At 37.3% G+C, this 27,893-nt stretch overlaps 1 protein-coding gene across 1 annotated transcript in view; it reads right to left on the bottom strand.

The window, feature by feature from the left end:
• Nucleotides 1–2,643: 2,643 nt before the first annotated feature.
• Nucleotides 2,644–27,893, bottom strand: part of LOC124153468 (choline/ethanolamine kinase-like) — a 35,025-nt gene continuing 9,775 nt past the window's right edge. Inside the window, exons 2-7 of the mRNA XM_046526637.1 lie at nt 17,921–18,212; nt 16,218–16,351; nt 14,978–15,091; nt 13,358–13,868; nt 8,227–8,529; nt 2,644–7,270 (exon numbers count right to left, since the gene is read on the bottom strand). Of these exons, the coding sequence (XP_046382593.1) occupies nt 7,175–7,270; nt 8,227–8,529; nt 13,358–13,868; nt 14,978–15,091; nt 16,218–16,351; nt 17,921–18,212 (1,450 nt within the window). The 3' untranslated portion in view covers nt 2,644–7,174. The remainder of the gene's footprint in view (nt 7,271–8,226; nt 8,530–13,357; nt 13,869–14,977; nt 15,092–16,217; nt 16,352–17,920; nt 18,213–27,893) is intronic.

The following is a 27,893-nucleotide window of genomic DNA, read 5'->3' as shown; positions in this document are numbered from 1 at the left end:
CTGGAATCTAACGAATTCAAATAAAGACTCTACGATGACAGAAACAAATGCCGATGCATATATAGCATTTTTAGTAGGCATGATAATGGTTACCAGTTAACATTCGGGCATGGCATTAATTTTTTCTCGAAATCGTTCAAAATATTTTATGCGCGTTGCACTTTCAGTAAGTATCGCCTGAAAACATTCCCTTTTAAAAAATCTGGTACTATTTTAAGTGCAGCAGGAGCTCAGAGAAGAGGCTCTTCCTGCCTCTAACACGCTTCCTGAGGAACTCGGCCGATGCACGCATACGCATGTATGTGTGACTTTCCCCTCAAAGTCCAAACAAATGACATTGCCGCAGGTCAAGGATCCTTCGGGCGGCGCAGGAGGAGAAAGAGGAAGGGAGCGGGAGGGGGAGGGGATGCAGATCGATAACGGTCCCTCGTACTACCCATCTTCCCCTCTTCACCCCCTCCCTCTCCGCCCACCCGGCCCCACTTTCCGAGGAGCAACAGGAGGGAGAAACTCCGTGGAGTAAACGCCATTGTCGTCGTGATTGTGCGATTAGGAATGGAATGCTTGCACAATTGCATAGTAATTTACGTAAATTACCCATCGTGATATTTCTTGTTATTTACCGTGACCATTTGTCATAGTATGGTAACCGAGAATAATTTTTTAAATGGTAAATTGATTTTTTGTCTGTGAAATGTTTCATGTAATGTTTTGCATATTTTTCTTTTCTACCCTAATGCATTATTTGTGTCATGATATTTTAACACGAAATGTGATATTTATAATAAATTTGATTTGATCTGAATTAATTTTGCACGCAAAAAACATTCACCACTGATAAATTCAAATCGAATACTTTAATACTCCGCTGAATTCAAACTCTGTCGGCAGAGTAAGGTATGGCCAAGGTAATTTCAAATCTGATATTGGTTTACTTTCATCCTAATAATTTACATTTTTTGATTTCGAATATTTTTTATGTATGAACGATATAATATTACGCTGGTACGTGCAGTCACAAATTCCTAGGCAATATTTAAATGCAATTTCTGCTATCTATTGTGACCCTTTAATTACCGATATGGTAATGATCAATTCAGAACGAACTCTCTAGCTCTTCTCTTAGACCACTGACATTGTTCAGTCTGTATACAATTCGACAATATTAATAGATCACCTGAGAAATACTGCGATTATTTTTTTACGTTATTGTGTTGTTTTCATAATTTACTGTGGTATTTTTCGAGCTGTGAAATTAATTTTCAAAAATGCATTAAAAAATATATGCAAATTCAAATCTACTATTATGACTCCAAAAACATTACCTTCCGGACTTGGAAGAATGAAGGAATATGAAGCTCATTATTGGCTTGGATTGACTCCAGTATTCTACATAATTATTTACGCGAAGTCCTATATCTTGTCCTAGTCCTATATCTATATTCATATGACTAGCACGAAGACAAAAGGGAATATTATAAAAACGATATCCGAGTTTCTATTGTATCCCCGGCTGGCACTGTGCTAAAATGTTATGCCTCCAAAGGAATACTTAAATTCATGCTAAATTTACGTATTTAAATCGTTTGCATAGAAATGAATATTCATATATAATAATTCTGAGCGTTCATAGGAGGCTTTCTAATAGCAATAAAAATTAAAACTTTACGTAAAAACTTAAACATTAGCAAACCTCTGTGAATCAACAGTTCAGGAAATGTATACCATGTTTATGGAATTTGGTCCTCTCAAATTTATATGAATAACGGCAAGAAGCGTTCCAAAAATTACCGTTGGCACTACATCATGAAGGAATGTTAATATTGTGTCAGAGTTTAGGAATTCGACGGACAAAATCCCAAGAATGCATCCCAACGGTAGCGGGAGAATAATAGGAAAATTATATTCTTTCCGAGAAATAATTATCGCGAGTTTGACCACTCCTCTTGCGCAATCATGTGCTCCACTGTTTACCCAAACGGATGTGGATGCGTAGGGATGATGCAATAAATAATTATAAATGAGCAATGCCCGAGCTCATCGAGCGATGCGAATGAGATCGTGCCCCCCCCCCCCCAGATCCTCAAAAATATGCAAGATTTTTAATACGGTCCCATTATCATCGCGTTCATTTTGTATTACGAGATATCCTTGTGCCCCCCCCCCCCAGAAAGAAATCCTGGATCCGCCCCTGGATTCATGCTATTTTTTCACCCGGGAATCATTTTATTTGTTTTAAATTGTGTCATTTACTTTATTTATATTGCATTGAATAACCTGAAGACATCAAATTAAGATCACATAATTGGTGTATTAATGTTTGCAATCCCGATGAGCTAGTTTTTGAATTTTTAAAAATTGACAATACATATTTTTTTTAAGGCTGAAGTAACTAATTAATTTCCGTCCGGCCTAAAAATCAACCCACGACAACACAAATGCTCAACATTCATATGTCGTCAGATCTGGATAAATACTGGAGTGAGATAATGCAGAAGTAAGAAGAAGCAGCAAACATTTTATTGCATACTGACGATGAGCTCGAAAATACTTAGCATAGAACGGATCAAATATGATTCCGGCCTTACTTAAGGATCCTTGAAAAATTTTAAATGACAGCTAAAAATAAGCCTTGAATGGAAATTCCCTTGGAATACCTTTATTTTCTGTGCTGGTTACAGGAATAAGTACATTACTGCTTACAGAAACTCAGTTGAGTTACCACGGACTACAAAAACTTACCTTGAGCTTCGATCAACATTGATCATGCTCCAGAGACATGGAATATTTGTCAAATGCATGCATGTCAAACACCACAAACTATACGATAAAGGGGTATTCATTGAATATGACATCGTTCAACAGCCGGATATATATGAGATTTTTCTCTACCGCAATAGGCTTGCGTGCACTCACTTTTTTAGGAAAGAAAGAGTGCAAATATTTGGCGTTTTGAAATTGTTGAAAAAGTACTGCAGTATTTAGGTCTGGATATTGAATGATGGACATTGAGAAGATCCGTGTTTCCCTTTCCATTACGTGTGGTTTCTTATGTAAATGACACCAAATTCTTGAAAATCTAAATGCTTTTACAACATGAGCTTGTTCAAAATTCGAAAACTATATGATATTTGAGCCCATTACGCACGATATGGTATCATTAGAAGGCAACTTTACCATTGAGTTGACATATCTCGTGTCGTTTATGAGCACTCAGACTTTCAATCAGTCAACCCCACGAACGTACGATTAACAATAATTTACATGGACATTGAACGGTAAAAGACTTCATTTCAAAACCAATCGCCCAACTCAGGTAAACCATCAGCTCGGATACTATTACATTTTCACTTCAGTAATCTTCAATTTTTTGGGTTTGAATCCCTGATGCATATTTTCCGCTCATAACATGTATTATCTACTTTATTTTCCATCAATTACCACAAATCAGCCATAATTATTCGCCATGACGGGTAAACAACAACAAATTGACAGAAAAAGAGGAATAAAGCCTTCAGTAGAATATTCATCCAAGATTTTCAAAACATTTTCAGTACCATTTGCATAATCTGAAATTACCCAAGTTTATCAAGAGAAAGGTAGTTAAAATAGACTAATTACATAATACTCATTGGTATTCGGCTTGGGATTTTCTGTTTTTCTTTTCTTTAAATTGCACAAAAATCAAAATTGCTCAGAAAAAAAATGTGATATGAAATAACTAAATTCACTTTTCACCGATAATCAACAGCTTAAATATATTATAAAGACTTCATTTTCTTTAATTTCCCTCAATACTGCTCAATTTCAGCAAGGAAAGTACACAGCAATAATGGAATTAACAACATTATTTCACCGTTTTGGTTCAACGTGTAATCTACCGACTCTCCTACTGCTTCATTGACCCCCATTCCATAGAAGCACATCAGAACACTTTGAAAGACAGTCAAATTTCATTTCAGGTGTACAAAGATTAATTTATGCGCCAACCATTTTTCATTTTGTCTAGTTTAAAAGAAGGTCCAGATTTATTCAACCGCTTTCATGTTAATACAGAACAAAATTTTATTTCTATGGTATCTAAATATCAGTCAACACAAAAGCTAATAATACTGATAAAAGAGTTTTAGAAATCATACCAAGAGTTTTACTTTTATCTGATTCCTTGAAGTTATTTCACGAAGTATTGCCTGAGAACTGACTTTCTCTTAGTTCCCATTCATAATTCCTGATAACTTAGTTCTATCTGCTGTTTTTTCTATGTTGATTTCCTTAGTTATGAACGGGCCAACCTTGATTCTCAAAAAATCGCATTGAAAATAAATTATCGAAGGAATTAAACAGGGTCAAAAAGAACCGGATGTCCATGATTTTGAAAACTAGAATAGGACGGTTGAATCCACTTTGGAGTTTCACACAAAATAATTTTTAAAGTATCTTCATGGATAAATGGAAATATCTTTTTGTCCTTTCCCATAGCAAATCTCGTAATATATTTAAGGACTCCACAAAATATTTTGAATTTCCGCAGTATATTTCAAGTACCAAGTCGCAGCGATCGGTGTGTATATACACTTGGCAAACAATGCAAATCTCACATTAAATTGGCGCATAATTTCTCAAAGTAGTTCAAAAATTTGAAAAAAGAAATAAATGAGAAACGGAGAAGTGAATGAGGTATTGTTATTTGAAAGTCAATGACAATAAAATTTCTTTATTTTGTTGAATAGTACGCTTCACTCGTAAGCATGAAAACTAATTTTAAGAAGCGTATAAAGGGACATATTTAAGGAATTAAAGCTACCCATCAAGCCGCCAAAACAATGCTGGCTTGGCAGTATTGAAAATCAAAATAGGAACATTAAGTACTCGCATTACAAAAATATAACCTCTCATCCAAAAGCAAATGCAATTAACGTTCGCATAAAGTTTTCTTTGAGGCTTGAATAAATTTACTCTTCGATGATAAACCGCTATCAGATGTATGACTGCGCATGTTCATACGCTGAACGGTCACAAAGTAAACTCAGATATGGAAGCATTACATATAGCTAAAGATTAGCAATGTCGACTTCATGTATGGGTATGCAACATCACAACATAAAGCAGAACATATGGAACATTGGCAAGCACGCTGCGCACAAACCTCAGCTGAAATAGTAATGTACAAAAAATTGAGAGTACTTAGAATAACGCTTCGATTTTGTCTCTAAAGCGCAAATAAAATTCAATTTATTTACTTTAAACTATTTACAGAATTTGAGCAAAACACTTGTTTTGACTGAAACCTTTTCGTGGAAGCAATAACGGCGATTATGAAGATGGTAATCAACATTCTCCCATAAGCTCATTAGTGGAATGATATATCTCCAAAGACTCAGCCCCAGCGCTACTTCAAGACTCAAAAGGCTATCAAGACCTTCTCATTGAACTACGTACAAAATTTATGACCCCCATGGCCTAGAAACTTTTCATGCTTTACATTTATCAACCCCGTAAAATCGACAAGAATCGAGTGCAAGAAATATAGCGGCGGAGGCGCTGTGCATAATTTTAATTCCAAAAGGAATAAAACGATCACCAATGACGATCCTCGTTAGCACCGATTATAATTCCCATCAATAAAATAAATCATTTCTGAATAGAACAATTTCAGCTAATTTCAATCTAAAATCATCTGTTTAAGTTAGTTTTACTGAAACTTTTAACTGTAATGGATGGTTTAGCATTTTTAGTTTTTTTAATGATTAATTCGAATAAAGTAATAATGCAATGCTGTCATTATAAGTTGTATATCACGATCTGGAATGACATAACACCTAAGGTATTAAATAGGAAAACGAGATATGACGTTAAAAAAAAATACTTCGCCTTTCCATTTAGGCGATGGTACGAAGTCCATCTCAACCTTGACCTAGCACCATTAGCGAAATATCATTGCAAAGATCACAAAAATAGGCCTATTCATACTATTTACTCACAGGACAAATATACTACTTTGTGTCAGGAGCTATTTCAAAATGAACTGGATTTACAATGCGGAACATTCAGGTGTGTCTTCATGAGAATGGTGTTTAGATATGTCATTGGAAATTTATCGATTACAAGAGCTCATGTCAATATTTTATACAAACATTTGAGCATGTATAGGTTCTACAAAATAATTGGGCCATTGAAAATTTACCTCTGAGAATTCAGGGATGCTTATCACTAAGATAGCTTTTATTCTTTTCAATGATTATTTCTTAGGTGATTAAGTAGGAGCATGAGCCACGAAATCGATAGTATCATATCCAACAGTTAAATAAAATGACAAGTTTAAATATAAGAACGAAAACAAAATTTTTACCACAAGTATATTCGACCAATGACCCATTATTATTATTATTATCCTGACGAATGTCCGCACAAAAAAAGAAAAATTTTATAAGGTTTTAATTACACCAAAAATATAAGATTCAAACAAATTGAAAAAAATTTATGCGTTTCGAATAAATACCTTTTCACCATTTTTGCTTACAATATAAATAACAAAAAGCAATATTCTTCGGCAAAACACTTGAGTGATAATTCCCATATAATAAATAAACTTCTGGGACTACATTTAATAAATTAATGAATCGTCAGATGAAACAACCTTACGAAAGGAGAGAACTCTGAATTCCAAAATTCTGCCTCACTCAAAATATCCACATTATATTTTATAATACAGATTATTAAAGTTTTGAAAATCATAACATTACGGCATAATGGAACTTTGTTGTTCAACAGCAGAGGAATTCCTGAAGCGCTATTGTATCACAGCGATAGAAGGACCTCCATTTGCTTAAAATCGAACAGCAATCAATGCACGTTATGGCATGAGAAAATTTTTTCTTTAAGTCATCCTTCGTTTCAATCACAGTTCAGTGGAAATTTTTGAGAAAGAGATTTTTTTAGAATAGGCCATCAAGTCTTTAAGGTACAAATATAATGCCAAAGCCATCAACCTACTAAACGCTGGATGACCAAAGCGTGTTCTGAACCTTAAAACCTTTTCGAGCACCATCCAAAATAACACAGCCCCATAACATCCTGCCGTCGACTATTTGTGACTTTTCAAATTGAGCCTTAGGATCCCACGCCAGCAGAACACAAACGGAGGAATAAAAGAATCGTTCTTGGATGGTCCCGTTTATGGATGAGCCGATCCCTGATCCGAGTTGGTCCCCTCTTCAAGCAGCCTCCGCTTGTGTCTGAAGTAGGCACGAAAGCGAGCCTCGCCGTACTCCTGCAAAGGTATAACAAGAGTAACATTTAGAGATTAGTTCATTGCATGGCAATTCAATCAGTATTTCCTAATGCTGAAACCATGTTGAGCGAAAAATAAAAAGAGTAGGTACTTTGTATACACATTTATCTAAGACAATAAGCCCTCCGTTCACTCAGGACTCCACATGACAATCCATTTTTTACAACAGTAGATGGGAAGGACAGATAGTTACGATGATTTTTAAGTCCTTCCCCATTCTCTCATAACTTAATGATAAAAAATACGAAATTAGCCTCTTGGTTTTGACGCCATTTGAATACCGGTTGATTAAATCATTCAGGGAATATCATTCTTCAAGGAAAGGAATCCCTCACAATAGTGCACAAGTTGATTAGTGTCTTGGAGTGCAGTTCTTGCAATTTTGCATTTAAATCTTAAAGACCTACACTCCTACGGCCTAGATGCTTATCAACGTTAAAAATTTAATTCAAGAGAAAGAAGAAAAAACTCAATAGCGACAACATTAATGCATTACACTAGTCAGATATGAAGAAAGGAGAAGAAGCTGAGAAGGGGTGATCCCCTCGGAAAGAGCGCGTGACGTCACCAACTTTTCTGGGCAAGGGTTAAAGCCATTGAATGTTCGTCGCGAGCAGTTAGAGATATAGGCGACGGATTGATTGACGGGAAAATATGGGTCTCTTTTAAGTAATATGTAATGCTTTCACGGCATATATGATCAAAAAAAGGCTGTTCGGGCTTTTAGCAGGATTATCTCTTTCCATTAGGCCGATCCCGATCGGCTTCGGATCCCGAGCTTCGTTCCATCATTAGGGCTGATGGAACGAGACAGCCGAATGGAGAGTTATAACTCAGCGAGAAGACTGAATAGCCTATTTTGATGGGTCTCTTTATTTTACAAACTCGTTGCAGAATTGGTGATCATTATGGTATAATTAATTAGTTGTACTCACCCAGTAATCGAAAGGAATGCTGGAGACGGTGCCGTTCACGATGCTCCACAGCGCCCAGAAGAAGTGGGAGGCGAGCGTGAAGGCTTTTATTTCCGAGAGCAGCGCCTTCACTTCTTCCGCGAAGGCGCCGCCGTCGACGTCCACCGACGCGTCATCCCAGGCGCCGTCCCGCTGCGCCTCGGCATCCTCCCCGCTCGCCTCCGAGTCTGACCGCCGGCCCTTGCCCCACCGTAGGGGCGGCTGGACACCCTGCGCCGCCGCCTCCCGCCGCAGGGCCTCAAGGTACCACGTGACGAACCGCTCCTGTGACCCGGATAACATATTCAATGAACAAGTGAATCTAACCAGAAGATATCACTTATAGTGCTGACCTTAGTACTGAAGATCAGTACCCCAGTGCAGGCCATTTTTTTATAATTTTGTGTTAATTCTTAACAAAAAACCTTTGATGCGAATAATTGGAGTTTGTTATCATTTTAAAGAACGAATATTGCTTTTATTGTCAATTATTAATTTGGAGGTCAGTACCACTCTGCTAAACAATGGCAAACTACGAATTTTAAAAAATACGGATGGCGTAATAATAAGCCCGAAGTAAAAATCGAAGGATCTCATGTGGCGTAATATTACGCCCATAGCACGTAAGGTAATATAATTAATTATTTCACTTTTATTGGGGCACTTTACTAATTTTAGATGTCGAAAACCGTCACTTTTGGGCGTTCTAAGTTATCAAACCATTAAAAACATGTATAAATAATTTGATAGCACGATTTTATGATGAAAAAAGTCTATTAATGAACAGGTGTCGTTACCATAAGAGCTGTGGAATAAGTCTATAATGAACATAAATGAATATACCTAACATAAGTCCACTAAATTTTATTAGCGTCGGCCGGTTTCTGTATCTAAAGTGACATTTTAAAGTTTAAATATGCGTCTCTTTACCTACAACTCCGAGTAATAGCACACCAGCGTAACTGCAATAATTTTCAGATTTAATTGATGTAAATGATGATACATCATTGCAGGTTTGTTAAATAAGTGCAATTTTAAGGAATGGTTAGCCCCCATAGACCACTTCCTGGCCCTGTACTTTAGTGCTACATTACAGTCTGTCAACAAAATTAATTAGCGTCGGGGGAATTGCTCGCTACATCAAGGTTTCATTAATGACCGTCAGTGGCGTATTAACAGGAGAATTGACAGGCCAAATCACCCACGGGAAATTGACATTTAGAATGTTTTAATAGGCCATAATTACGAAATAAAGAAAGATTATTATAAGTCATAAAATAAATTTCATTTTAACGTACATTTGAAAAACTGAGTGTAAACACTAATAAAAAAACGAATTAATAAGAATATTATTAGGCGCAAAGAAACTGTTTTCGTTTTGTTTCGTTTCGTGGGAGATATTTTTCATAATTCCCATCAAGAAAATAGGATTTAAAGATAAAAAATATTTTTGTCGTAAAATATTTTATATCTTAATAAAATAAATCTTATTTTCATGTCACAAGCCCACATATTTGAAACAACGGGTACTGAGTAGGAAAAAATAATATCTATTTTCATGACAACTGTGTTATTATAAATTTGTCTGAATCTATAATATCACAATTTCTTTAATTTTGCTCACGTGACAGTTCATCATTTGGTGGCAATAAGAAACAAGACTTATCACAAAGAGGTGTATCATACATCGGTATCAGTGAAAGAGCTACCGAAGGAATCATAGCGCAGCCTTATCTATAAGGAAAATGGCTGAGGCAACATTATCACTTTTCATCAATGTTGCAAAACCTATACGTATCTACAGGATGTTGACAGTCAAGACTGAAGTTAAATTCGCGGAAAATGACGGGTGGTAAATTTATAAAATTTTACTGACTTGAATGAAAGAATACGGTATGGTAATTCCTAATATAAAAGAAATAATAGATCCTAGAGTGTAATCTTAAGGTTCACTCCATCGGCTGGCATGAAATTCATAGCATGGTTAGTAAATGACCAATGATTTTTAAAATTTTGAAATTTGTAAAAAAAAGTATTGTCAATGCTGCCGAATAGTTGCCTACCATAAAATTTACTTAAGAATAACTAATAAGTAGATAGCTTTAACACAGATTAAGATAACAGATCAACTTCATCCGCCGGGCGACAATCCTAACGTGGCTTGTAATATCATCTCGGAAATATATAATTACATTAAGACGTTGTCCTTGATTTTATAAATAATTTTATTCGTTAATTTCGACGTGATTTATGAGGGGAAATAAATATATAACTCATGTTGATGTTAAACAACGATCATTATGGCATTATGGTGAGGGCAACGTAAAAACGTTCACTAAGTAGAGCCGTCAACAAGGAAATCTTAGAAATACGAGAAGCTACGTAATCAGTCAACAGATAAGCCGCAGTTTTTATTTTGCACTCGAGGTCAAGAAATTATCGATCGTATCGCCCCTGTAATCTAGATATCCCGAAGGCTTTAGCAGCAGGGCGAGTTGCATAACTGATGGAGTAACTTCAATTAATTAATTCAATGTATAGGTCTTCATTTAAATAGGTCGTTGATTTTCTCTGTTTGATTTTAATGATTGAAATTTGTTTGAGAGAAATTGCTCCCTTTTTCCGTTGTTACGATCATTTAATAATTTCCAATATGCCTTTGGGATTAGAAGAAATGTTTTATAACTTCAATTAAGCATTATATCTTACTTGAAATAATAAAGCCATAAATTGGTCTGCAATGATTTTTAATGCAGACAACTACAAGTACTGAATCAGTACTTGTAGTTTTAAAAATAACTTTTTGAACATGAAAAATAACGTTTTGACTTTTGGACCCGAAGAAGGTTCCTGAAATCCGCCCGAAACTGTCGCCCACCAACACTGTGTCAACGCGGCATTAACCAAAAAAGAATTATTTATTAAATAAGTAGTAAAGCCTTAAAAATAAATTGAACCTAAAATTCAGAGTCAAAGTCACTTGTTCATTGCATGATTTCACTTCAGTGTCCTTTGAGTCTTTGGACGTTAATTTCGACCTCGTTCCAGGGAACTGCTTTCATTGCCACGAAAGTAAGGGAGGAAGAATAGATTCGAATCTCTTCCTTGGAATTGCCGTCGCTATTTTCGTTTACTTTTGCCGACAACAATTTCCAAACTGTTCCGAAGAACTGCCGTCAATGGAGGATAATTATCGCGGGAGAGCTGTATGCCTTGCAGCAGCATATTCGAAAGTACCAGGTAAGCCGTATCAGAAAACCAACAACAATTGCCTTTTGCGCGGAAGAGATTATATCTTCATGTTGTTTGAAACTCGATCTTGACCACAAAGGACCCAGAAAGGTCAATCAACGCCCGATAGGTAAGCTACCATTAGCGATGAACAGATACTAAATATTTGTTCAACATTACTTTATTATTTAAGTTCAACTTGTTTTTCAGGTTGTACTACTAATTCATTATATGTAGTTCTCTTTATTTGCTATAATGTTTCATTGGAATTTCAGAGAGATGCTTTTAAATTTGATTTCAGCCAATTAGCAGTTGCACCCAATTTTGCTCTGTGTCCAAGACTGATTTTTTGCCTCCAATAGCAAAAAATAGAGATTGTAGCATAGTTTTATTTGGACACAGTTTTTTATTAAAATGGACTGACACAAACTACATACACTGGCAATAATACGAGATGCACAATACCGAATTTCCAACATACCGCGGATGAAAATGTCGAACATACCGCTAATGATCAAACACAGCCGCAAAATCAACTGGTACTGGGAATGCCTCAGCATAATTCCTTCAATATAGATGCAGTAAGTACTACTGATTCACCTTCAATATACTGGAAAACTTGAAATTTTTCTGGTAACAATGTTAACTATGATTTACGTCATAAGAACGGATACTCGGCTATACACAGGTTGTATGGTGTGCGCTTGCTGTTATGTATGCATTGATTAATATTTATAAAGAGTACCACAATTATTCAATGATGCGATAAAAATCCGCCCGAACACTTCTCGTTGGATCTAAGAAAAAGGCACATCTCCATATAATTATCCATGATAAAAAATCACCAGAACCTGTAATCGATCCACCACACTACCTTTAGCTTTCAGAGCCCGTGTTTAGACCACCACGCTATCCTTGTCAATTTCATGGAGGTAGTTTTAGTACCAGCAATTGGCCTCACTTGCTAATGCTTTCCTTTAAGCTCAATATCATATAAGCTGTCACCCTCAGCAAATAAAGAGGCCAGCCATGTATCGCTGTAACCTTTTCATGGAAATTAAGAATCGTGGAAACGCCACTGTCCACACGGAGGTTAGGAAATTCAAAAGCGAGTGATTCCATTTCCAGATATGCCACATTATTTGAATTTCACCACCGCGCCGCACTGTTCACACGCCCGGCTTAAAATATACAGAAAACACGATGCATATTCTTGTCTTCCTTTTTAAAACCTCATTTTCACAAGTAAAAATTGAAATAACTAGATAATTAACACTAAATTTATATTTACTACCGCCATGATTTCAGAGTGAACGACTCTAAGAAAGTCCACATCTTTCGTATTTTGATGTAGACTAAATCTATTACTTTTAATAAATAGAAACTAACTCAAACCACTGGCAAGCAAATAATGAAATGCACAAAATTGCATCGAATTTTTTTGGACACCGAGGATGAGGATGCCGAACATACGGTTTATGATGAAACAGCCGCAAAATTATAACCATCGTAATCGTATTCTTAACTCTCATGGGTCTTGTAAATTTTCTCTTAGGATCTTTGTATTTGAAGAAAATATTTGTATGTTTTTTTTGGTCGATATCACCACCAGGGACGCCGACTTATAAAAAATATTGGTGGGGCCCAAACCGGGGATCTTTCCTCGGGAAATTTTATAAATAGTGAGTTTTAAGTTTTTTAAGCATTTTAGAAGAGTCGTATGATCAACATTATAACCCTTATAATTACAATCTCGATATCTGGACACTAGGGGGAAAATCGACAAGCCTGACACATTTTTTCCTCACACCCATAACGAATTATTGAGGGGGCTCGGGCCCCCTCAAGCCCCATGGAGTCGGCGCCACTGATCACCACAAACCTGCTGCTTTTTGGTGGGAAAATTCTTCGAGCGCGCCGTGAAGTAAGGTGGCTTCTCGTTGCTATAATCGTATATCCACTCGCACATGTGATTGGCGAAGTCGAATGCGCGGTAGTTGTAGGAGCAGTACTCGAAGTCAATGACGACCAGCTGCCGATGATCCACCTCCGCCTCATCCTCCTCCTCCTCCACGCCAGACTCGCACTCGTCCTCCTCCGACTCGGTCTCCAGGGCCGCCGCCGCCGCCCCCGAAGCCGCCAACCCGTGGTACCACCGCTCCTCCGCCTCTCGATACTCCTCGGACAGGCCGCCGCCGGCCCCACCGCCGTCCCCCGCCTCACCGCCCCCGCCTTCGACGCCCCCGGAGGCCTCGACGGGCTCGTGCTGGCCCAGCTCCTTCATGGGGGCCCCGGGTCCTTTGGCGCCCTCCTCCGTCCTCAACAGGATGTTGCCCTCCTGCAGGTCGTTGTGGCAGAAGACGACCGGTGAACGGATCGACACGAGGTACTCCCTGTTGGATAAGAGAGGAAAGAAATACGCAGGTCAGTTGGGTTAGGGAGACGTGGTGGATTAAAAATAGTAAAGGCAAATTGTGGGATGGCCCGCGGACGGATGTGGATGTAATAGAGTCCGTGAGGAATGCGTCCAGCAATGTACATTTACGAACGTTGTGAATGATGAGGTGAGTTGAAAAGGATATTTAGTAATCTGCGGGAAAGGTCCTGTAAGTTTATAAATAATCGGCAGACGCCAAAGTAAACGACCGATTCGTAGTGTTTAATTCACTTAAACTCGTCAGTGGTGAAGCATTTTGGGGTCAAATCGCTAACACATGATGAAATATATTTCGCCCTTCGAAAGAGAGGTTACATGATTTATAGTAAGAAGGGGTATTTATTGCAGCATTAATCTAATACTTAAATGTCTATGAAAGTAAAAATAATGCCGAATTGGAGAAGTTATTAAAAAAATATACCCACCCTCATACTAATAAATATAGAATGGATATTGAGCCACCGTTGAAGACAAATAAGGCCCTTATTGTATGAAGTAAGGCTTACTAAATACTATTCATCTCACGCAGATGCGAACGAACATGTTACTAGAAGGATGAAAAATATAAGAAATTATCTTATGAATCGGCGAATAGTTTGGTAAAAATGTTAAAGCTAACTAGGGTAGTATTAGACGTTTTACGGAATTTCAGATTTTTCTTAATTTTGAGAGGGTATCTATACCATTTTTTTTTAACTGAATATATGATTCTCCAAGTTCATGGGACTAGGAAGAGATGCTTCACAACTGAATGATTGCCTGATGAAATTAAATGAATAATACAAGGTTATTTATCCACCGCAGTCCACGAGCCACAATCAAATCACTTTCAACACAGGTCACTAACTTACGGATCAGTGAGCGACATAATCTTTTAGGAGGGCCCCGAATGGGTAGCGCGGGGACAATGATGCGGTCCGAATAGAATGACGCCCGCCAGAGATGACTAATTTCCTTCCCACACATCATCATTTATCCTCTGAGAAAGAAAAGCCTTGGTGAGGTCAACACTTTCGGTACACGTCATGGAAAATGTATTGTTTACCACGAAGGGGATCCATTCACCTCAGCCAATCCAGCTCCTTTCTCAGACCGTATCCCATGAAGCGCTGCATTGCCGACTTCGAAGCGTCAGGGATTAGACCGCTGGCTGAATATTCGTGGATTGTGGCGAGCCACCTGCAAGACAAACATAATACTATCAGTACTTTCGTTATTATTACTCAAATCACCGCTCTAAAATCATCGTTGTTGATTAGTTTTAAAAATAAACTGTTAAGCCTTCAATCAATTGCATGCCGCATGTTGGTGATTGGTCACCCCCTGCCAAACACCCCCGAGTTGGCTTGCAGGGAATTATGTAGGTGTAGATCAAAAACTTTATTTTTACGTGAAAAATTAACCCCACCAATTTTTTTAATTAGATCGTTTTACCTGAGACATGAAAAATAATTAAATCGAAGGGGTGCGAACATCTTCTAAAATATATTTGAAAATTTCAATTCAATTTATTTAATTATTTCAATTTTCATGATATAAATTTGATTTTTTGTGCCACCTTTAAAATTATCCATGACATTCTTATCTATCTTCCATTTTTCTGGAGATTTGATGTTTGATGCGAATACTTTTTCGTTTAGTTTTACAGCATTGCAATATCTTGTAAACAGTAACTTCATTATTCAAAAGACTTTGAGGTTTTGGCTTTGCAACAAAAAATGATGATTTGCAAAATTGGGTCGAAATCAGCTACCATGAGTTTCGATTTGACCAACTTTCTGGTCGATTTTGTATGGAATGACCCATCTAATATTCTTAATAAAATTCTCCATATTCGTTCTAAGAATTTTGGGGAATCACAAAAATTTGGTGAAAAATATTTCATTGACATGATTCATTTTTTCAACATTGCAATGGCGGATTTAGGAAGAGCAAAACCAGGAGGCAATATTTCACACCTTACTGGAACAGAAAAAAAATATCCACCATATCCAAGGAATATTCTCACTCTCGCTGTACCTCACTTTTATAGGATATGCTGTAAGACAGAGATTTGCTCCTGGGTCTGCCAACATTCTGGTAAGCACGCTACCTTTTATTACTCCATTTCTTCATAATATTTAGCACATTAAAACTATACATTCAGAGAAACATCAATGATTTTAACCGCATATACCTACTAACACTGAATAAATATTCTAGTCCCTCGAGGAAACATTATCATTAGCATTTAACCGATCCTTACAACGTATTGAAGCCAGTAAGGTGCCATATAATTACCAATTGGAATCATTATATTACTCACCTCTCCATAGTATCCCATAGCCATCGTGGTTCCTTATTGATGGGAACTTTCATCAGATGTATCTGCGCTAACTTCTCAGCAATAAGTCGGCTTAAGCGACGATCAGCCAACTCCCGAGTTCTCAAGGGACGTGCCTGACAAAAAAATCCAAATTAAAAATTATTCATAATTCATCGTCATAATTTACGAATAAAAAATATAATAATGAAAATTAAAATTTCAAAATTACATATTTTCACTGGAATTTATCTTCTTAACGATTTAATGGAGCTAAAAGGATTATCTAAAGTGCCTACAAATAATGTACTCTACACTACCGAAATTTTACGCCAATATTTGCAACCCTTTAGCTAATTTAAATTATAAAATTTTACACGCCGTTGACAAATATTATAACTTAGATTGTTTGTGCCACCCGAAACAACTAGCTGTAAACTACGTCATGAATTGACTCCTATACAGGTGAAAATATAAATAGTGTGAAGTCCCTATTGCGGGTTGATTTTGGGAACAACTACCCCTTTGTTTTAAAGTGCTAAACGGAGCTCATCTGCTCACGTATACTGTCAAAGATGATTAGGAAGGGGAGCGGTAGAGAGCATAGAGGGCCTTTGTGCTTCAACTTGAAGGCGGCAGAAGCCATATTGATCAACAGTTTCACTGTTTCTCGCAAGCGTGCGAGTTCAAAAAACGTCACTTTTGCTTTAATTTGAGGCCCTTGTAGTACCTATTCTGTAGGCACGTTTGATTTTCATTGGCGTTTTCATCATAATAGCCTCTGTATTTATTTCACCAGAGGTAGAAAAAAATAGCGGATGGGATGTGTTACCACGCCCCCTGGCTTCAAACAGCGGCGGAATGGCCAGGGCGGGATTCAAAGCCGATCTTACGGGGCCTTGGTTGGAATTAGCTAAGCCCGCGGAAAGCTTCGAGGAGCTGTGCGACCTAGCAACAGTTTTTTTCCGTGGACCCTGTAAGTATGTGAACTTAAAAAAGAAAGAACACGTGCCACCCTGCTGTGGTCGCGGCTCATCTATCTTCCTTCTTGCGCTCGTCAGCACTCTAACATTGAAATTATAAAGATGCATCGGGGGATGGGGGCTCATCTTGCTCCCTTTTTGGTTCATTTCTCACATTTGTTGGAAAGAAAGTTAGCTTTTAAGGCAGACAAAAATAACATTTAAGTGATGATTTCAGGATTAACTGTGTGAAACCTTTCCATAATGGAAAATGAAATAATAAACTTTTGTTAAGTTCATTAATATATTTGAAAAATCACCATCCGGGTTACATAACATATCCTGACGATGTAACTATGTTATGAAACCCGGGTCGTGCTTTTTCAAATATATTAGTGAACCTAACAAAGTTTATTCTTTCATTTTCCAATAATAGCATTATTGTCATGATTTCTCGAAACCACGGAAGAACTGGAAAGACTGTAACTTTGAACTGTAAATTGATTGTTTTGATCACTTCGATTATTTATCGTAAAAACATGCTAACCCAAATTTGTCCTCTCACAATTAGTTCGGGGGGGATTGGCCCAATTGGGCCTTTTGACCCCGTTGTCGCCGAGGCCCTTGGGTAGTCAGTCGACCCCTGGCAGCACAGCGGCAAGAATAGGAATGGGCATTAAGAATGCAAGAGTAGGAATATGTAATGCCCGCTCCTGTGTATACCTCTCCGTCCGTGGTACTCACTGGGATGTACTCCTCAAGGCGTCCGCCGGGGAACACGCCGAAGAGGCAGGGCCCCCTTTGGCTCTCCGAGAGGAGCGCGAAGATGACCGACTCCGTGATGAGGCCCTCGATGGCCTTGTCGCCCACCGACCCGCCGCCCGTCGTCTGGCCGTAGAGCCGCAGCAGCACGGCCGACGGCTCCGAGCGACTGCGGATGCCGCAGCTCCGACCACCGCTGCTCCGTCGCTCCCTCTCCGCCCTGCTGTACGACTCCGGCAGGGCGCAGTAATACAGCAGGTTGCTCAGGCCACCACTGGAGAAACAGGAATCAAGGTGGAGAGTTATTAAGTGCTAATACATCCTTGAGATTAATTCTATCAGCATAAAGGCCGTTTTACACGGGGCACGGAATTTCGCAAGTTAGAATTACATTAATTTCTAAAATAGCGTGCATTTGCGCGAATGCATGAACAAAATTAGGACAGGGGCTATTATGCCACTTCACTTCCACGCATTCTTGCATGTGTTATAGAAATTCACCGCTTTGTACGGAGCAATTTTGACTGCGCCTTAGTACACACGTCAGATTGTGCATGTGCGTGCCCCGTAAAGCGGCCTTAGGAGGGCGCATCATTCCAACTCGAGTGATTGTATTTTGTCTTTTCCGTGAAGCAATACTTGTTTAAAATGCTATGCTATTATTCTGAAATCTTCAGGATACAGTAAGTAGACCCTTGACAACAGTTGGCTTTATCTCAAGTATAAAAAATTTTCCTTCCAGAAATTACTGAAGTTAAAAGCTAGATAAATCGACATATTCAAAATGATAGCCTAACATTTCAACAAGAATTACTCCGCGAAAAAATATCGGTCGAGCGGAAGTGTTACGTTCTCTTAATACTCAATAATATACCAGGAATCCATTTCCATTGACGACGCACAACTCTAATTCTCAACGTACATACTTAAAAAGTGCATTTTCCGGTTTTTTGTTTCTGCACCAGCCACGGGCATTGAAATTGCTAAATCCAATAACACGCAATATTTCCGATGGGTCTGATTGGCTGACTACGATTATTTCGCTGGTATTAATGTTTTTTTTTTTTATATTTTGATGGGAAACTTTATTTCTACTTACATTAATTCTCACAAAAAAGAGAAGTATCAGGTTTTTAAAAAATGAATTACATATTTAAGAAATAAATTATTCTCGTATGTGCTAGGAAAACATGAATTAAGTTCATTATTTCAAAATTTCAATTCAAATAACGCTTTTTACAACTTATATAAAATGAAAGCCTGTAAAGTTAGCATACGCAATGCAAGTGTGCGGTATGAATGTGAAATTCGATCATTAAACGACATGAGTTATGAGTCAATTGCAAAATTTCAAGGAAGCTTTTCAGAACAATAATTACAATGAGGTAACAATACATAATGATAAATATCTATTTGTCCGGAGAAATATTATTGTGGAAATGGTGGAAAAACTTAAAATTTTTAATATATCTCTAATAAATAATTCCTCTCTTGAAAATGTTAAACTTCAATTTTATCCTTGAACAGGGAATATCACTACTCGATATCCAACGCTCCCAGACCTTCAAAGAAGCCGAAAACCTCTTTAGCCATAGTGACTTTACGATTACATCATTAAATTTTTAATGATTTACCACGAAAAAATAATATTACGAGATAATAATAAACGCGGCTGGTGCCATAACTACTCAATCCTTATGGAATCGCTAACTTGAATTTCTATTCCATTCTTACGGTAGTGACTATGTATGAGAACCCACTTCTGCGCAATTCATAGTCACGGACCCCGATTGTGTAAGTTGAATAAGTATGCCATATGAAGTAAAGCATTCATATTTCTTGTTTTTAGATTTTATAGTGACATTTTTCAAAAGTATTCTTCATGATATCAAAATTGAACAAACATTGGAACTACACGTAACATGACGTTTATTTCACTTAAAATTCGATTTTAATTCCACAATGTTTTTCGTAGTTCACTATATTCATTTAAACCCGAAAGATTGCGAAAAGCAATTAGCTCTTGTGAGATATCGCGTGAAGAGGTAATGAATTAATTTCAGTGTCAGCTGGAAAAGCATATCTTCCGTGACTTAACGAAATGGTTTTGTCTCTTTCCCGCACTGCCTTATCACCGAGTAATACTAATAACAGTAAATTTCAAAACTGATGTTCATCTAGATAATTATTCTGAGAGACTCTCACGATATTTAGATCATTAAGGTCTCTCTCAAGGTATTTAAGATAATTTTGACTTAATAATGACGTAAAATTGAGTTTTATTTTAAAGTTACTAATGTCATCTCTAATATTATCAAAAGATAATCTGTGTCTAATTCCATTAAAAGTAACTTAAAGCGAACCAGATTTCAATAAAAGACCGTCATCATCGCGTTGAAAAGCGGGTAGATGCCAGTAAAGGGCATTTCATCAAAGCATTCACATTCGTGCATAATTTCACAAATCGCATTAAGCAGTGTGAATGATCGTAGAATAAAAATTTACATCCTAGGCTTGTATGATAATCTCGAATTTAGCGAGTTGAAGGAGTCCTTCCATCGGCTCGAAAATTTGTTTGCGTACGAGGTAAAGCCAAAACATGCAAACCCGACAGATTTTCTTTCCCGCCTCCAATTAGTAAATTAAATTCCCGTATGCATTCTAAATGCGCGGATAATTAGCAGTCCAAACCAGCCCGTGACTGGCAACTGGGGTAGGTCTCTTCTTTTGCAGACGTGGGCGTCTCAAATCGTAGACTTAGTGATAACATCGTTTTTTTAATATGAAAAGGAAAATTTCCTTTCTATTCTATTTCTTGGAATTATTTCACTGTTTCGTTTTAGATAGTCCACGTTAAGATACGCCTCAATTCCTTATTGATAAATACTCAAAAGAACAAACTGATGATTTTTCCGTTTCTTCTCTGTCACCTTAAACTAATAGTTCATTCTCAAAATAATATAGTCTTTCATATTACTACATGTGAGGGTTCATAGAAAAATTATCATTAAAATTTAATGCAAAAATACACGCCAATTTTTATAACTAGCCGGAAAACAATTTTTGATTCCATGACGAATTTCCTGTTAGAATATTTCGGAATAAATTCCATTTCGTTTTCAGTTTAATTTATTTTAATCAGTCAATTTCACTTCAAAGTCGAGTGTCTCGACTTTTTCGAAGAACATTAGCGACATCAAGCCTTCAAAAATGTTTTTAAAAATATCAACTTATATCTATTACAGTTTTAAGGTAATGGTTATATGGTAATGGTAAAGGTAATAGTAATGATACAGGAAATTGTTATTTTAAAGTGTTATTTTTCTTCGACCTTTGACTACTTTAAACGCATTTAACATCGAAACAAACCTGGCAGGACATTACAATATTTTTATGGTGAAAATGTAATTAGTACTCTCCTAAAATAATGCCAATGAGGTGCAAGCCTTCTCTGAAATATAAATAGCCATAAACACGAAACTTGTTTTGCAAAAAAAAGGACAAATTTAATTACACAGCTAGCGTAAATTCTGATTCAAATTTTATATAAATTTACTCTAAGGTAATTAATTTGCATATATTTTCCACATTTTCTAGTTTAGTCATCGTTGACTTTAATCGAATCTTAAATGAAAAAGCTTCATATTGCATCTGACCCTAGATATGTTCAGGAACAGTGTTGATGATTTGATAATCTATAATGAAGATATTATTTCCCCGTCATCAGCAAACTTTATTAAACTGATAGTAAAGTGTTAAGAAGAAAGACAAAATTTTAGGTGAGAAGCTTAGATTATTGTATTAACTAGCACCTCTAATAATTATGAAAATAACCCACTTTTCAACATGAAATGTAAGGTGTGATATAAGCTCTCGACGAACAGATCCCCGAAACGCGGTCGCGACGAGTACTTTCGCTAGGATTCATCCCTACGTTACTGTGGTCATGGTGCACGATCTTTAGTTATTTCAGAACTTATGGATAAAGACGTTGAGAGTCAAAGGACATACCTTCTTATTGCAAAGAGTGATTATCGTGATAAGATGTTATGTATGTCGCCCCCTCTTCTAGCTGTAAGTACCTGGGAGGAAACTGTGATGGTACTTAATAAATCCTTGGGGCTGGCGTGGGAGTGTCCGAGGGTCACGCTTAGAGTAAAGGGGAGTTTTTAAGGTTCAGCTGTTCATTTCCAGGTGGTCTGGTCCACTGTTCAGGCGTCATAATTTTGGCAGACGTCCTCCCAAACCGTGTTGGGATTCAAATATTAAATACGGGGTTTTTGCTTAATAGGCCACCTGCACACTGGCCGAATATTGCAGTTGCTCTCCCTGAGAAACTGTTTCCGTGGGAATCCTTCGCAAAGGACCCTTCTCACGCCTCCCACTGCAGCCTCATGGTCCAGAGAATCGTATAAATACCCCAGAATTTTGGTACTCGGGGAACAATCTCGAAGGTACAGCCGGAGGCCCTGCTACGCTACGGCCAGGGCTTAATAAACATCTTCCAAAGCCAACGCTTGAGTTTCTACTCTTTGGTGCCTATACCCAGTCTTCGAGACTTCGGCCTAGCCACTCGGGTCGGAGATCTATATTGTTTATTCTATGTTGCGTTCTGTCTTTCGGAATACAACAAAGGTGTATTTATGCGAAGCAGCGTCCCAGCCACGCGTAGTCCTAGCTTCAGAAATCCCGCTACAAAAGGCCCCATCGGAATGCCCACTCAGCAGCGTTGCCGCGTCTGATGAGCGCACTCCCTATGCAATTCTTAAATGCCTTATTTTTCATCCTAGAGAATTGATCATAAGACGCTCGTTTAAGTCGATAGATAGTTGACATAATGGCGATGAGAAATAATTTTTCAAATTGCATAGTTTATGGACTATCTTCCTTTCTCTTGGGCTACAACCTTGCTGCGGTGGAAAGACTTGCGCGCTCCTATGACCCTTAGAGCTGAATTGGAGGGATTAATTCTAAATTACTCCTTGTTGGGCCACCCACAAAAGGTGTGAGCATCTAAAGAATCTAGGAGGGATGTTGAGAGAAGACCTTCCCAGCAAGAACGCAGGATCTATAAGGAGAGATGTTGGCCGGAGGATTTCTTGAAGTCGGCTATAAGTCCGAAAAAGAAGAAAGCTGTTGAATGAGAAGATCATAGGACTGTTAAACTGTACGCGGCGAAAGTGGTTCTGAGGAAGTTAAACAGACGAATAGAGGCGATTGCAAACGAGAATTTGGGTGAAGATAAGTTTGGTTTCAGAGAAGGAAAGTCAACTCGTGATGCATTAGCGGTAATGAGGTCCCTGTTAGAGAGGAACCCAGAATATGACAAGGACGTATACGCCTGGATTCGTGGATTCTGAAAATGCATTTGATACATTAGACTGAGTAAAAATAATGGATATTCTCAAGAAAATAGGAGTGGATTGGAGGTATAGGCGACTCATTCATTATCTGTATATGACCCAGACTACAAAGCTAAAGATAAGTTGTATAATTAGTTCACTTCGTCAACTTAAATTCCACGAAGATTCAATATCCAAAAAACTTTTTTAATTTTTTTTAATTCTCAAGATTCCCAAATCTTGCAATTTTCGCAAGAAATTAATCGTCCGGCCCACTCTAGTTTGTAGCGAAAGACCATTTTCTGTAAGCAGTAATACTGTAACATGGAGACATCAAAGCCTCCTGCCTGAACATAAAAAACAATTTTTTTTCTGCATGAGAACTTGAAAGGATCAAATATCATATGATTCATCTACGCATATAATCTTTTTACAATTGTACAAATGCATTTACTCGGGCTCTTTCTGGCTGTTTGGATACGTATATTCATTGAAATTTTGACTCATTACTAGAGCTTAATTCATTTCAACAGTACTCGTGGAACTGCTTAAGACACATTAATTTTTATTCATTTCCTCATGCTGACACAATTACATCAACACTCCTCATAGTATTTTCCTTTTTGCATCACGGAAAGCATTCAGAGTTGAAAATTTACAAGGGGATTTCAAAAAAGAGAATATGTTAGAGCATGCATTGCTATATTGCCTGGTCCAAAAATTACCATACTCGACTCAACTCGGCTCGATACTCGCGAGTAGTTTTCAACTCGAGACTCGAGATCAAAAATTACGATCCCTATAAAATAAAACATGATGAATATTTTTCAGTAACTAACAATACTTTGCTCAACCAGTAAAAGGGCTGCTGCTGAGTGAAATTTTTATTCAGTATTTGACAAATTTCGTTATAATGACAACTTTGACTTGTGGTGATTAAAAAGAGATATCCTTAAACACTCTCTATTGGGTGAAGCAAATTTTACATTTATCTCCTTTACTTTAATTCAAATGCATTGCTACACCAATTAGGCAAAATGATGCATACACCATACGGTTTTCCACATACATTTATGAAACATATATGTGTCCTTGAGAAATTCACGTTTTGAATTAAAAGTAAAACAGTGCAGAAAGAGAGAAAAAATGCAAGATAAAATCTATTTTTCGAATAAATACTTCTCATTAATTTTTAAATATTGTTTAAATCCTGTTCCCCACACTACATTTTACATTATTCAGCTCGTGAGTTAAAATTATACTATTTTTCTTCCAATTCTAATTGATATGGTTCAAAAAGAAGGGAAGTTCCAAAATGAACTGACTTCTGAAATGAAGCCGTTCGAAAATGAACAATTCTCTAAAATTCCCTATTCACTGTTCATGTCTGCACTGCCCTCGCACGGCGTAATAGGACCATTTGGAATCCTCACCAAGAGGTATTTTAAACTGCAGCTTTTTAAAGTGCGTAGTGGTTACAACAGATGGCGGTCACGACGCATACCACACGAGGGCTGATCGCGTTTATTTTTCATATACGTCCTTTTGGGCATTCATTTGAATCGTTTGAATATATCGGTCTCAAATTTTTCTCAAATTGCTAACCAAACCGGTGTCTGAATTATTGAAATGAAATTTGACAGCGTAGGGGAAGAACTTCAAACACGGTCGGAGAAAGTCGACTGAAGCCTGTACTCATCATTTTAAGAGAGATGAAAAAGTAACTTTGCCAACCAATTCGATTTCAATTGAATGCACATGTTATTTTACGCCATTTTCACGAAATAATATAGTGATCACTTCAGTTGAATTGGACGTAAATAACTCTTTGAGCATAACTCTTTTTCATGTTTAATACAATTAATGTTTTCATTATTAGTTTTATTATTCATGTTCTTATACAAGTTAGGGAAATTTACATAAAAACAGAGATAATATGTTTATTGTTTTAGTAAGGATTATAAAAATAAATAGTAAGTTGAAATGGGTAAGAAAGCTAATGGTAACCCTCACAGAGCGCTGACTTGAAGTAATTTTTTCAATGTCAATTTCAGAAAAAGTTTGTTTTACATATTGGATAGAATAAAATTAGGCCGAAATTATTATCCAATTAAATATTTATTTATTCATTTATTTCCATCGCCTCGAAAACAGCTCATTTAAGGCCTTTTACATCGGGGGGTATAACATGGAACAACGGCTATCACACACAACCATGCCCTGGGTAGGGACAACCCACCCGGGCTGGACTCGAACCCGCGTGCTTCGGTTTGGCAGGCCCCCTATACCCCACCGCCACCGAGGTCGGCGAATATTGGTCTAATATAACGTCATTAGTTACTATTTTATCATATCGACTTATTTTAAAGACTCCACAAGAATAATGTTCAATGTAACAACCAACCTTCACAACGCGGTTTGAAGGAAATCACATTGCGCGTCTGGAATAAATGAATGATCATTGTCTTCCCAAAATTAGTCAATTTTAAAACCCGAAATAATAACATCGTTGAACATCGAATAACCATGGATTTGAGTTGCATATGCTGTTTAGAGCGATAGGAACTGGACTTTCGAATTGCCAGCACTCAATACGAAAAAACTTCTGGAAGGAAGATTAATTCACCGGGATCAACAGTAAAATAAAGGAATAGCATCAACCTCCATCGTTCGTTCAAGCAGGGGCTAAAGGGGAGAGGAAATGACATCGGAGATATGTAATTCAAATGATATTCCCCGACTGTTCGACAAGAATAGAATATTGAACTGTTGAAATATCTTGAAATCATCCGTACCCATACATAAATGCGGTAAAATATCTTGAATAGCAAGATGAGAAAGCACTTGAACGGAGTACTGGTAGCTTTTTGAAATTAGCACTTGGCTAGAACATTAAAGGTATAATTACTGAGATAGAGTATTCAAGACACGATATTACCTTATCTATCCTCCTGGAAGTAGGAAAAAGCTATTAAATTTTATTTGATGTCAGCACCAACTATTTTCGGATCACAAAATTCTTAATAATCAATTTCCATATTTATAAGTAGAATGGATTCATAGAGATGTGTTACTTTCATACCTGCACGATATACTAAGTAACCAATTGCATGCAATTATTTGGTACCTGCCTCAACTTTATTAATTTGGTAATCATAATATTGGACTCACAATGTTTTCATGCAAATTAAAAGGGAAGATAAGACGCTGACGGTTCACATTCATTTAGAGAGTAGGGCTGAGCTGAAAATATTTAGTGATTAATTTTGTGCACAGCAATCCTAACTCACGCAAGTCCCACGAACGAATGAGAACAAAATTTTCTCCCCAATAAAAGATGAAGTCTTCAATTTGTGACGTGTGAATTTTAAGGCCAAATTTTCCACTCCCTGAATGCTTATTGAGGTTCTCAAAATAAAAATCAATATTATAATTGGCGAGCGAAATCATTATATAAGCATTTCATTCAGAACAGACGTAATGAATATCCATATTAGGCTATCCAAAAGGCACTCTACACGTCAAGTCCTGTCCAATGGTTACGGAATAGTTTAATCAAACACATTAATTTCATCTTCCTACTCTACTCTCCTTTCTCTTAGCAATGTCCTTATAATCAATAAGTCTCTCTATCATAGAGAAAAACACGTAAAATTATGTCACCAAGTCATTTTTAATATAGACCATATTAGATTCTTCTAAGCTTTGAATGTGTCCTCCTTGATTAAAAGGCTACTTTTGGTGAAATATGTGACGAAAATGGACTTTCAATCATTTAATTAAAAGAAGAGGCTAGCGTTTGCATGGTGCTTAGTGTTGGTTTCCCACCCTATAGCCTCGCGTCCAAATCCCGGCGGCGGTTGACATTATTTCGTGATTGCCCGATCCCTGATTCAATTAGTAGTGGATGGCACTTACAGCATTACGTCTGCCGAATGGGACGCTAAGCCGTTATCCCTCAGCACTTTTCGTAAGGAGCATACTAATTCCAACACGGGTTTCTCTCCCAACTTCTTTCCATACTCTTTCACAATGAGCAAATATCATACGTTGTCGGTCGCCACGTCCAATTACCTATACACCAGGTGACTAAAAGCACAATAATCACCGAAAGTCTGTCGACCACGCGGTGCAGCGCTCAAAAAGCCGGGTCTTCATGTCAACGGACCATTTTACACTGCACACCTGAGGGGGTCTTAGGAAGGATTTACGGCATTGGGGTCACGAAAAGAGACTCCCAGAGGAAGACGAATCCCCCTGTAGGAAAGGTTCGGAAAGAAAAGGAGACCCAATGCTGTCATTTGAAGGCCATGCGGACGAGGTCTATTCGAAATCAGGGATTACGAAACGGAAGATGGAACAAGGGATGATACATGACTAAAAGAGCAAATAAACTTGTTAATTTAATGATGATTAAATGCAATCGATATAAAAAATATGAAATGGAAAGATCTTAAGTAGCCGTCACCAATAGCTTTCACATACTATTTCATGAAGTGATTATTTTGTTAGTTTTAAGTAATCAGGAACTATGATAAAACTACCACGATCAATAAGAGATATATATATATATATATATCATATCAGTTCGCAACATTCCATGCAAAAAAGAA

The sequence above is a fragment of the Ischnura elegans genome, chromosome 2 (assembly GCF_921293095.1).
Source record: "Ischnura elegans chromosome 2, ioIscEleg1.1, whole genome shotgun sequence".
Taxonomy (NCBI): Eukaryota; Metazoa; Arthropoda; class Insecta; order Odonata; family Coenagrionidae; genus Ischnura; species Ischnura elegans.
The sequence above is the reverse complement of the archived record's forward strand: the minus strand, read 5'-3'. Positions and strand labels throughout refer to the sequence as shown.